This window comes from Psammomys obesus, unplaced genomic scaffold (genome assembly GCF_907164565.1).
Source record: "Psammomys obesus unplaced genomic scaffold, mPsaObe1.curated_primary_1811, whole genome shotgun sequence".
Taxonomy (NCBI): Eukaryota; Metazoa; Chordata; class Mammalia; order Rodentia; family Muridae; genus Psammomys; species Psammomys obesus.
In genome coordinates, this window is record NW_026589447.1 from 5,342,058 (window position 1) to 5,353,781 (window position 11,724).

Here is an 11,724-nt window from a genome sequence, read left to right on the forward strand (position 1 = left end):
TTTTCAAAAAATGAACTGCAAATGGCCAATAAGTATGTATAGAAATATGTTCTTCCTCACCAGTCACCCCAGAAATACAATTCAAAACTACACTGAGCTTCATCTTACATCTGGTAGAAAATTACTCATCAAGAAAAGAAACAATAGTAAATGTTTATTCAGATGTGGACACAAAGGAACTTTTATACACTGTGGTTTGGGATGTAAACCAGTCAAGCCACTATGGAAATCAATACGGAAGAGTCTCAAAAAAAAAATAAATAAAATAACAAAATAAAATATTACTCAGCAATACCAAACAAGGAAATCATGAAAATTGCAGGCAAATGGTGGGAACTGGAAAAGATCATCCTGAGTGAGGTATCCCAGAAGCAGAAAGACACACAGGGTATATACTCACTCATAAGTATAAACACACTAAAATCTGTATACCTAAAGAAACTAATCAAAAAGGAAGATTCTGGATAAGAGTTCAATCCCCATTCAGAAAGAGGATGGACATCAGAAGAGGGAGAAAACAAGAAACAGGACTGGAGCCTACCACAGAGGACCTCTGAAAGACTCTATCCTGCAGGGTATCAAAGCAGATGCTGAGACTTATGGGCAATCTTTGGGCAGAGTGCAGGTTATCTTATGAAAGAAGTTGGAAATAGTAAGACCTGGAGAGGAGAGGAGCTCCACAAGGAGAGCAACAGAACCAACAAATCTGGGCCCAGAGGTCTTTTCTGAGACTGATGCTCCAACTAAGGACCTTGAGTGGAGATAACCTAGAACCCCTGCACAGATGTATCCCATGGCAGCTCAGTGTCCAAGTGAGTTCCATAGTAATGGGAACAGGGACTGACTGGCCTCCTCTTTGATGACCTTCCCCTGAGGTGGGGAGCAGCCTTACCAGGCCACAGAGGAAGACAATGCAGCCATTCCTGATGAGTCCTAATAGACTAGGATCAGAAGGAAGGAAAAGAAGACCTCCCCTATCAGTGGACTTGGGGAGGGACATGGGTGGAGAAGGGGGAAGGAGGGTGGGTTTGGGAGGGGTGAAGGGAGGGAGCTACAGGGAGGATACAAAGTGAATAAACTATAATTTACACAAAGGGCATTTACACAAAGGAACACAAATCAACATATCACAGATATGCTTATTCACCAGTGTTTACTGAATCACTATGCACACTAGCTATGCTATGAAACCAACTTATATGCCCAATGAGACAAGAATGGATAAGGTATATATACACAATGGAATTTTTGTAGCCACAGTCAAGAATGAAGTTATAGTAATTGAATAAAAATTGATACAACTACAGATAACCATATTAATCTAATTAAACTAGTTTCAGAACTACAAATATTATAAGTTTTCTATCTTCTGATTTCTATATTTTATAGACACATAAAATCATGCACATATATATGATAGAAAAGTAAAATCAGGAATAAATGAAATTAAATGTTCAGGAAAATAAGGAATACTAATGGGAGAAGGAAGGAGTGATAAAAGAGCAGTTAGGGTAGAACAAGTTGGGAATCATATATGTAACCCGTAAGAAAAAATTAAAAAGTAAAATATAAAATAAAAGTCACTGCTATTACTGGAAATAAGCTCTGTACATTTACAGTGTGATCCCTTCTGAAATTTGTTTTCCAAGAAACAAGCAAAAACATTGGGAATGAGCCAATCTGACTTTTCAATTAGCAACTATTAAAAGCCTTGCTGCCTGAGCTGCTATGGAAAAAAATAAGGAGTATTATTAGTCTAACAGCCAGCCAGACTATACTTGTACCGTCATCAACTATGGATGCCATGAGACACAAAGATTACAATTGATTGTCCTGGCTCCTAGAGGTACTGTTCTAGCCAAGACTGTCTGAAATAGTTTGTACCAGACTTTTTACAATCAGAAGTCTTGATAAACCATTTCCACCTTAGACAAATAGGGAGCCCTTTCCACGGGGGGATAGTATTATGGCTGATCTAAAACATAGCTTAAATGACTGGGATAATTGCAAAATGAAGCTATGATTGAGAAATCAAATGCCTATAATTTGTCTAAATATACCTTCTCAGACTATGGAATCAGGCAGTTTAGACTACTCAGAAAGTCAGCTGGAAAACACTGTACTGTGCTTCCTGTTCTGTATTGCAGCCTTGGCTCTGGTAAATTTTTCTCTTTAGTTGTCATTTAGCCTGTTTTCTGTTTTGTGGTCTGAAGTAGTAGCATGAAGAATTGGCAGTGGCAGGAGACTAGACTAACAAGTTTGTCTTCCTTGAAATAAACATTGATACCACAGCCCCCATACTAATCCAGGCATTGCCTGGTTGTTTGGAAGTTAAACAAGTTCCTGCGTTTGACAGGAACTTAATCCAGGTCAGTGCTTGGCAGCTGAAAAATCTACACAGGTATTGCTTGAATCCATTACCATCCAGTGCCACCCATTCACAGGAGCTGTACAAATCCAGCATTACTTGGCACCAACTTTCCTCCCAGTGTTGCTTCTGAACAAACAGGCATGCATTGCTAAGCACCAGGCTTCCAGGTACAAAGTGCTGCTGCTTTCATTGTTGCTTAATAACTAAACAATTAGCAGCCTTGAAGGCAGTCCCAGAAGCTGTTGCCATATTTATAGGTGGAGTTCAGAAAAATACCTATATGTAACCAGTGCGTACTTTGAGAGCCAAGGGCCAGGATTCCCAGGGAAAAAACTCCAGCTAATGCCATTTGATAACTGAAGAAGTAGCGTATGTGGAGATCTTACACCTGCACAGTAGCAGTGCCCAAAGGGTGAAATTCACCCAGAAGTACCAACAACACAGCTGCAGAATATTTGATAATTCCGCTACGGGTCCCACACATCAGCAAGGATTCTGCTTTCAGTCAGAGGAGATACCCTATTCCTAAAAGATCCCCACCATTCCCCATGTCCAGTTTATGAATAGTACTGACTCATAAGCACCAGCAGGTGCCCCAGATGTAACCTGGCTCCAGCATATATTGATTGATACCCCATGTTTTTGCAGAGAACAATGACAGCTGAAGAAACAACTAAATGGTTTGAAAGTAGCCAGTTCCGGAAAAAAAAAAAAAAAAAAAAAAAAAAAGACAAGAAATGGAAGTAAAAAGACTTGAAAGAGCAGGATGAAAGAGGCCAGAAGAAAGAACCCATGGAGTCCCTGGCTACCAATAGAGTCCCAAAGAGCTTCTAAATCTTCAAGGCTAAGGGCCTCAGATTCTGGACTAAGAAACATAAAATTGGATCCCTTTCTCCTAGCTGGCTGCCTTGTATGGCCTCAGTGGGAGATGATGCACTTAGTAATGCTGAGACTTGATGTTCCACTGCAGGTTGGTACCCATGAGGAGTGGGGCTCCCCTTATCTGAGGAGAAGGGAAACAGGAGATGGGGGTTGGGAATGGGAAGGTGGCACTCAGAGGAGATGAGGGAAGGGGCTGTGAACAGGCTGTAAATTGAATAAATATATTAATAAAGAAAAAATTAACTGTTGCCAAAGGCTAAAAATCTGTATGCTGTGTGCGACTAAGTGGCCCAATGTCTGAGGCCAGAATAAGGACTGCAATATAAAAGGGTGATACTTCTGATACTTCTATCAGTCTGCTGCCATCACTTGCTGCTGTCAGACTCTGAAAGAAACAAAATCTTCTGTAGACTTGCCTATCTGTGATTTCCGCACAGGTAGAGTGAATGACTCTCAAGCCAGTTGCTGTTATTCCACCTACCAGTCAATCAAGATCAATCACTACAATACCCTCTTTCTTCTGTTCTAAGTTATTCTCAGGTAATTCCAATCTTTTATTCTCATTTATCATGGGAATATTTAGGTGGTCACACTGGTGTATACTTACAGTCACCAGATGCATGTAGTCCTCTAGAAACTGTGGCAGGATGATCACTTGAGCCCAAGAGTTAAAGGCCCAGTCAAAGAATCATAATTAGACCCATTGTCATTAAAATAAAAATATATCCTTCACTCTCACATGAAAACCCATTAGTAGGTAACCCAAGATGGAGTTTTCAGCTGCCATTCCAGAAGGCCAGTGCCAACTTTTAAGGTTTCTCTGTATTTATTCCATTTATTACTAAAAGAATGGTATCCAAGTATCTTTCCCATATCTTGCCCTAGTTATCTATGAAATGCCACCTCTCTGAAAGAACTAGCATTGTCAATGACCTGAAAAGAAGGCCCAGGAACTGAGTAAAGACCTAACCTTCTGCTTTAACTTTTGTGAATATGGGTCATGTGTAAAGGAAAAGAACCTGGACATGTTCCTACAAGTGGATGGACATGGAATCACTACAAGCAGCCTCTTTTCCCATATATTTCTTAGCATGCTTTTTATATCCATACTCCAATATTTTCTTCAGATTAGGAGGAGGAAGTAAGGAAGAAGGAAGGAAGCAAGCAAATAATTGATTGAAAAAGAAAAGTCATTTCAATTGATGCAAAACTGTTCCCACCTTGGCTTTCCCTTCTATACATGGCCATATATGAGGCAAAAACAGCCTCAATTTCTATTTGAAACAGTAATTGACATAATCTTTAAAAAGCTTGCTACACAATGCAAACAAGAGAGCCACAGGGTCCATAACAGCAATTGTATCTGGGCAAAATTGTGACCCTCCAAGTAAAGAGAGATTTCAAGGAGTAGTATAACAGGTTTTTTGATAGGAGTAGGAACAGGAGACTTCAGTCTCTTACCTTCCAGGCTCTCTCAAACTCTTCCCAGTTCTCCCATCATGCCCTAATGGACCATAGTCCCATAGAATCTCATGGGCCTGGATGAAGTATTGACGAACTTTGCCTCTGAGTTGGTCCAAAGGTGGGTCCATGGAGCAAGAGTCAACTTTGTAGAAGGCTTGCATGCCACCTAGAGGAAAGAAAAACATAGCTTTCCCTTTCTACTGCTATAATTTCTATTTAGAGTATATACTCTTCTTTTCCTTGTTTTGTCTCTTTTCGTCCTCTTCTAGTCTTTTTACTTCTATCCTGTGCCATTTTTCCTGACTCCTTAAGCCCAGGCAATCACTGACACATTTACCAGATCTCATCGTTGCATTTGCAGAAGATCTACATTGCAGCAACATCACAGAGACTCAGGTCAGGAGACTCAAGTTTAAGCTAAATATGTATCACTATCTGTAAGACCTTAGGTAAACCTTCAGTCTGAGCACACATCTTTTATTAATGAAGAGAATAAGGAAGTCTACCTCAAGAGGCATATACGTGTATCAAGTCTAAAAGAAGGGACGCTATTTATAAACTGGGAAGCAAGGAAAACAATAAGCCCTTTCTTATACAAGGAGACAAAACTTCAGATGTGTAATTATTAGAAAATGTAGTTTTTAGATATTTTCTCTAAATAGGAATAATATTACTTTAAATCAAAATAATAACAGATTCCACTTATCTGTATTTCCTTAACAATATATGCATGCTGCTCAACTCTATTATCTCTTTCTTGTCTCAAAATCTCCTAAGAAGGCATTTTCCTTGATATTAGAAGCCTGAAATATAAAGGAAAAATAAGAGATACTGGTTTTTTTATTTTCTTTATTTTATTTTATTTTAAGGGTTATTAGTTTCTGATGAGCACATATGTGAGGTCTTGTCTCAAGTGCTCTTCATTTTGTCTTCATCTAAAATTCCAACCACCTTGTGAAACATACTTTTATTGTCCTCTTTGAAGTAATTTTCGGTTAAATTTTATTGGGAAGATCAAACCTCATTTTTTTTCCTAAATTTATCCAGCACATTACTGGCAGATTCAAGAAATAACCTAAATATCTGACTTCAGTCTAGTTTTTTACACCAAGAAGCCTGGGAAACCTATTAGACAGATGGCTCCAAGCTTGTATTCATGCTTCCCACTGACTATAAACGACATTTCCCTCATGTATTCCAAGTGTGAAAAATGTTAGACCTTACTTTTCAAGTGGCTGTTTACTTCACAGCTAATTAACCAGGTTCCAGACTTCTGGGGCACCATCTCAGCAGTCACAAAAGTGGCTGGGAAAATGTGAGCAACGTCAGTGCGATGTCCACGGATAGTCAGTATCTGTCCATGGAAGAAAGCTGTGTGGACGTCTATTTCATTTCCCATGCCGAACAAATGCCAGGCCACATGCTTCTGTGCACACATGCTTAGTTCTGGCAAGTTCCCAAAGACAAACCCATTGATTGCTGCAGTAAAAAAAAAAAATTGGAAATTAGGAAACAACAGATAAATGAGAAAAGTGTTACTATCTGACAAAAAGAGTAGATAGCATTCAAATGAAGTTTGAAGGAGCGAGCACACTGCATTAAAGATACAGCTTTTTCACTTAAATGTTATGAATAATTAAAATGAACAAGCAAATATCATTTTTCCTATTCACAAAATTGAGAAAACCAATACATAAAGAAGTGAAATTACTTCTGTCTAAGAACTATAGCTCTCTGGGTAGAGAGATGGCTCAGAGGTTAAGAACACTGAGTGTATTTCTAAAAGTCCTGAGTTCAATTCCCAGCAACTGCATTGTGGCTCACAACCATCTATAATGAGATCTGATGTCCTCTTCTGGCATGCAGGTGTACATGCAGGCAGAATACTGTATAAATAAAATATTAAAAAAAACCACATAACTCTCTTAGGTAATAAAATCAATATTCCAAATCCAATGATCTCAGGAAGTTCTGTGAGATTTTTCCAAGCCATTCTTTCCATTCTGGCTAGTTTCCTTCTAAAATTTCCACAGTATGAGTGTTAAGTTACCTGACCATCAAGGCTACCGTAATACATTTTCATAAAACCCAAGATAAGAGAAACCTAGCTAATCTATCCTTTATATCTCTCCACTGAGATTTTGGCTCTTTTTTTTGGGGGGGGGGCTGTGGGTGCATTCCTCTAACCAAAAGTAGCAAATAACTTCCTTCACTAACAATAACAAAGTCAGGATATTTCTACTCCTAAAATCAGTTCTCTGCTCATGACTTAAAGCTCCTTACTTTTATCTTTAATTTAATCAATATAATCAATTCTTGTCTAGATAAATTATTCACTGCACTCTAGATGTGCTGATCCCAACTGCTTAATTTGTGGTAGTCGGGGACTCTATTCATGCTCTCCCCAATTAAAAAAAAAAAAATAAGCCAAAAGTACAACATAAGGAAGGTATTTCAAAAGTGGTCATTTTTCTCTACAAAGTAGATAATTCTTCTATATTGCATTCTTTGAAAATCAAGGTAGTATTAATTACTTATGTGATTGGATCACTCATTAAGTGACTAAGTATATTTATTATATGTGATTCAGAATCAATAATCTTGGCTCTTTCACACTTTGAGAAAGATAGACTTAATGGCCAGGGCACAGTCTACACAACTGGAAAGATCAGAACTGAGATTTGAGATGTGTTATTTTTTGATCCATAATGTTATGATCCTAAGTATTTTCAGACAAAGCAGAAAATCCACATACCCTTGCTCCTTCCACCTATTCTCGGTCTTGTAAGAATATAAAGGATCATGTGTGTGAATGAACACAATACTAGGCCTAGCGGAAACTCTCCATAAGAGTCTCCATTGTCACAGTGCAGCTACTTCCTCCTAGCTCACCATGCATCCTGTTGCTTTCTTGAAAGGCTTCATCTTCTTTGTCCACTGAGGCAGGGTCTGAACAGTATGTAGCAATATTGTCATCAAGGTACCAGCTAAGGTTCTCATCTATCACACTGAAGAGGAGGAAGAAATTATGGTCCACATCCTTCCTCTGAGGTGGGAAGTTACCATCCAGGGTCCCTGGACAAGCATAAAACATGATCTTTGGTGATAGGCTACAAAGGGGTTCTCATAAGAAAAAATAAAAAGAGAGGCAAGAGGATCTTAAAGGTCTGTCAACAACAGAAAATGTTTCTGATGCTACTTTTCATTTCCAAGTTTGCCAGGTATGAATCTGACATAAATGGGGGAAACACAGATTCAAAAATAATTCTTTCCCATCATCCTTGTCTATATCTTCAATCTAATGCTTAGACCTAACCCAATTTTTACAATCCGTTGGTCTTTAAACATGACTACTCTTTAATGATAACCCATTCCAAATAAGCAGCAGAATCCTAAAGGCCACACTTTCCATCTGATCCATAACTAAGTTCTTATCATTTACCTTATTCAAATGTGAGTTGGCTGCCATGATTACTAATTTGAATTTTAAAAGCAAAATAAGAAACAACACAAAAGTAGTGGAATTATTTGGTGAGGTTTTTTTTTTAAGATTTTAAAATTTGATTTAATGTTTTAGAATAGCAACTAAATAAAAGCAAATGGAGTACATAAATTTCAAGCATTGGGTAAAATTTCAGTGAAAACATCATTACAAAGAGAAGGTACATACAACAAATACAGAGGAAAAACAAGTTGCTAAAAATCCAATTTTGTTACTAATTGCATTATACATAATGGTCTAAAAGAATTGTTAATCAGGACTTTTCAAGTATTCAGCATTTTAAAACTGCAACATCTACAGATGGGTTATTGGTCCGTGATTAGCATGAATAAAGCCCTAAGTTTGAATCCTAGCACCCCCCCTTAAACATTTTTTAACTAAGATTACAAAAAGAGAACTAATATAAATATAGACGTGTAAATACCTACCAGAGTCAATGGATTAAAAACTGTATTTAGAGTTTGAATATTTCAAGACAATTTATTCTTCCCCAATCATTTACCACACTCGAACTCCTCCTTTGGGTGCATTTGTCTTCCTGTTTGATTTAATTTTTGGTCTTCTTAAGACAGTGTTTCACAAAGTAGCCCAGGTTCAGGCTACCCTTAAATCTGTGACCCTCCTGCCTTGGCTTCCCAATTACTAGGGTTACAGTGTGCAGCAACACACTCTAGTTTGCTACAGATACTCTCTGTCTCAAAGAATACTGGATACTTTCAAGATTAACTCAATATAAATACATGAAGAAATCATTGCAGAATACAATAAAGACCCATAGTAAATTTAATTATACAACCAGGAAACATTAGAAATACAAAGAAAAAAAAATGTTTCATATGTGAAAATGAAAGCATGCCTAAAAAAATATACCTAAAAAAATTTTAAATGACATTGTAAAGCTTAGATGTCCTAGAAACATAAGATACAGGACAGTTTAAAAACAGGTACCCGAAACAGTATCAATTATTCTAGGTCTAAATAATCTAGTATCTGGGTTCTTCTAGATAAATGAACAAGTTAAGAATTTAGAAAAGGTGAGGAATACACTTCACTACAGCATGTGACACTGTTCTAATCTACAGCTAAAAGCCAGGAAATTGATTTTAAAATCTGGTTGTTTTGGTGATATTGAGGATTGAAACGAGGGAGGGTCTTGTGCATTGCTAAATAGGCACTCTTCCTATCCCTACTCCATTTCTTCTCACACAAGGAAAAATTATATGCCAGTTACTCAAGAATACCTATGATAATCATAATCAACACTAAGTAGTAAAAAGGATCCATTGGGCTCAGGATTGTAGCTCAGTGACAGTGTTTGCCTTGTCTGGATTTGTCTGTTAAAGGCAATGAAATAGACAGTGGAAACTGAGTTTGATAAGCTAATAAATGGGTACCACTCAGGTTGCTGCTCAATATAATCTTGGTTCAAATATCACACTGCTTCCCAGAGATGTCCCAAATTGTATCTTAGGGCTATTGTCTGATTAAGTACCTCTTTTACAGGTGATAAGGGGTCCAATGAGACCAGTCGCAATGTCTCGTGGAGCATCTACATGAGAATGGTAAATCCAGGTGAGGCATGCTGGGTCTGCACCAGTGGGTGCATGACCTTCTGGAATAGTCCAGTTGTAGACATGGCTGCCTCCAGGGGGAACAGAATCATCAGCTTTCAGGTACCCAGAAGAACCATCTGGGTACAGTGAGCCTATAAAATAAAAATGTACATGTCTAGTACTGGAGTGAGTAATAGGATAGCAGATAGAGAATTAAAAAGAAGGCATGAGTCAGTGAGATCACTCAACAGGTAAAGGCAAGCCCAGTGACCTGAGTTCAATCCACAGAATCCATGTAAAGCTTGAAAGGATAAATCAACTCCATAAAGTTGTTCTCAACATGCATACTGTGGCATTCACACACCCCCCATACACTGAACACATCATATACACATAAACAATAATAACTTAAATTGGAAAATGGAAAAAGGTGTGGGATACGTAAGTCAGGTCTTGAGGAATATTATACCCTAAGATTCAAGACTACAGTGTTCCTCACCTCAGTCCTCACATCAACAACGGGCAAAAGATAGATACCACTGTAAGTCATGCACTATCTCTGGACGTTACAATCTTTCTGCATCCTCTTCCTGACTGATTCCTTGGCCCTGGGGATGGGGTACAATATAGATGTCCCAATTCGCACTGAGTACTCCTCACTTCCCAATTCTCTGCATATTGATCAGTTTTTGGTTTCTGCATTAATGGCTATCTACTACTAAAGAAGCTCCTTTGTTGGTCTGAGAGATGCTTTCAGGTGTAAGATGTTTTCATGAACTCACAGTGGCAAAAACTGCATGCTTGAGACCTGCAAAAGATCAGGGAAAGCAGAATCGAGGCACAAATAGGGAAAGGAATCATGGAGTTCTACCCTTATTTAAAGAATTAATGGCAAATGATGGCTTCTGGAAGAGGAGAGTCTGTTTTCTTCAGAATGTTGCCCCTGAGAGGTTACTCATGCTACAGTTACTGGCCCTCAAGCTATGTACATCCTGGCAGCACTAAGTGTAGTACTAAGTTGACTTTAAGAAAAGGAGTGTATGAAGTTGGGAAGAAGGAATAGCAATGTGAGGATAGGGACAGTATTGGAGAAGAAGAGATGACGGATTGTAAGTGAGTTTGATAACTTCCTTTTAAAACATTAAAATTAAGTAAAATTAAAATAACTAGAAGAGTTCTGAGAAAAATAGAAATCATTTGGCAAAAGCTATTTTCAGGAAACATCATGGCAGTACAGTTCTATTAACACCTAGGAAATGGAGACTCTCCAGTTAAGATACTAGTCTAGGTTATGTAAGAAGACTCAGTCTAAGAGCGAGACGACACTCAAGCACTCTGACATTCAAATAGTCTACAATCAGAGAACTTTAGCTTAAAATCAAATTCATGATCAGTGGGCTTACTTTCTCATTGTAGAGAAAATAAGACTACAAATAATTTTATTTCTTAACATTAAAATTTCTCTTTTCTAACAATTTGATTAGGTGAAAGGGGCTGTTTGCTGGTTTGACACAGGAAACTAAGTATCCTTATGCCTCTGCCCAATAACTGCTGAAATCACAGATGTGCATCCCCATAATACTATTTACTCTGTTATGATTTACAAAGTATATGTGTATGTTACTTGCTCAGGCAACAAAACACCAAAACTTATTCTTGTTATCAGTGACATTGAATTTTGAGTAATTTCTTCTCACTTTTACCCTTTCTTTCCTCTAGCCTCTTGTAGCTGTGATTCTCAACTTCTATGAGAAAAATTACATTATATTCCATACATAACAAAAATCACAAAACCATATGGTATTTATTTTCTGTATCTGGTTTAGTTTACTCAACATGGTGTCCTTCTAGGTTACTCTATGCTGTCATAAAACAAAATATTTTTTTTCATTTCTAAGGCTGACTAGCATCATATATATATATATATATATATATATATATATATATATATA

The 11,724-nt window shown here is 37.7% G+C and overlaps 1 protein-coding gene across 5 annotated transcripts in view; it reads right to left on the reverse strand.

Moving 5' to 3' along the window:
* Window positions 1-11,724, reverse strand: part of Heph (hephaestin) — a 130,972-nt gene that overhangs the window by 105,769 nt on the left and 13,479 nt on the right. For all 5 annotated transcript variants that reach the window (XM_055605076.1, XM_055605078.1, XM_055605077.1 and 2 more), the window contains 4 exons: window positions 9,712-9,924; window positions 7,610-7,792; window positions 5,942-6,196; window positions 4,715-4,883 (listed from right to left, as the gene is read on the reverse strand). In XM_055605076.1, the coding sequence (XP_055461051.1) occupies window positions 4,715-4,883; window positions 5,942-6,196; window positions 7,610-7,792; window positions 9,712-9,924 (820 nt within the window). The remainder of the gene's footprint in view (window positions 1-4,714; window positions 4,884-5,941; window positions 6,197-7,609; window positions 7,793-9,711; window positions 9,925-11,724) is intronic.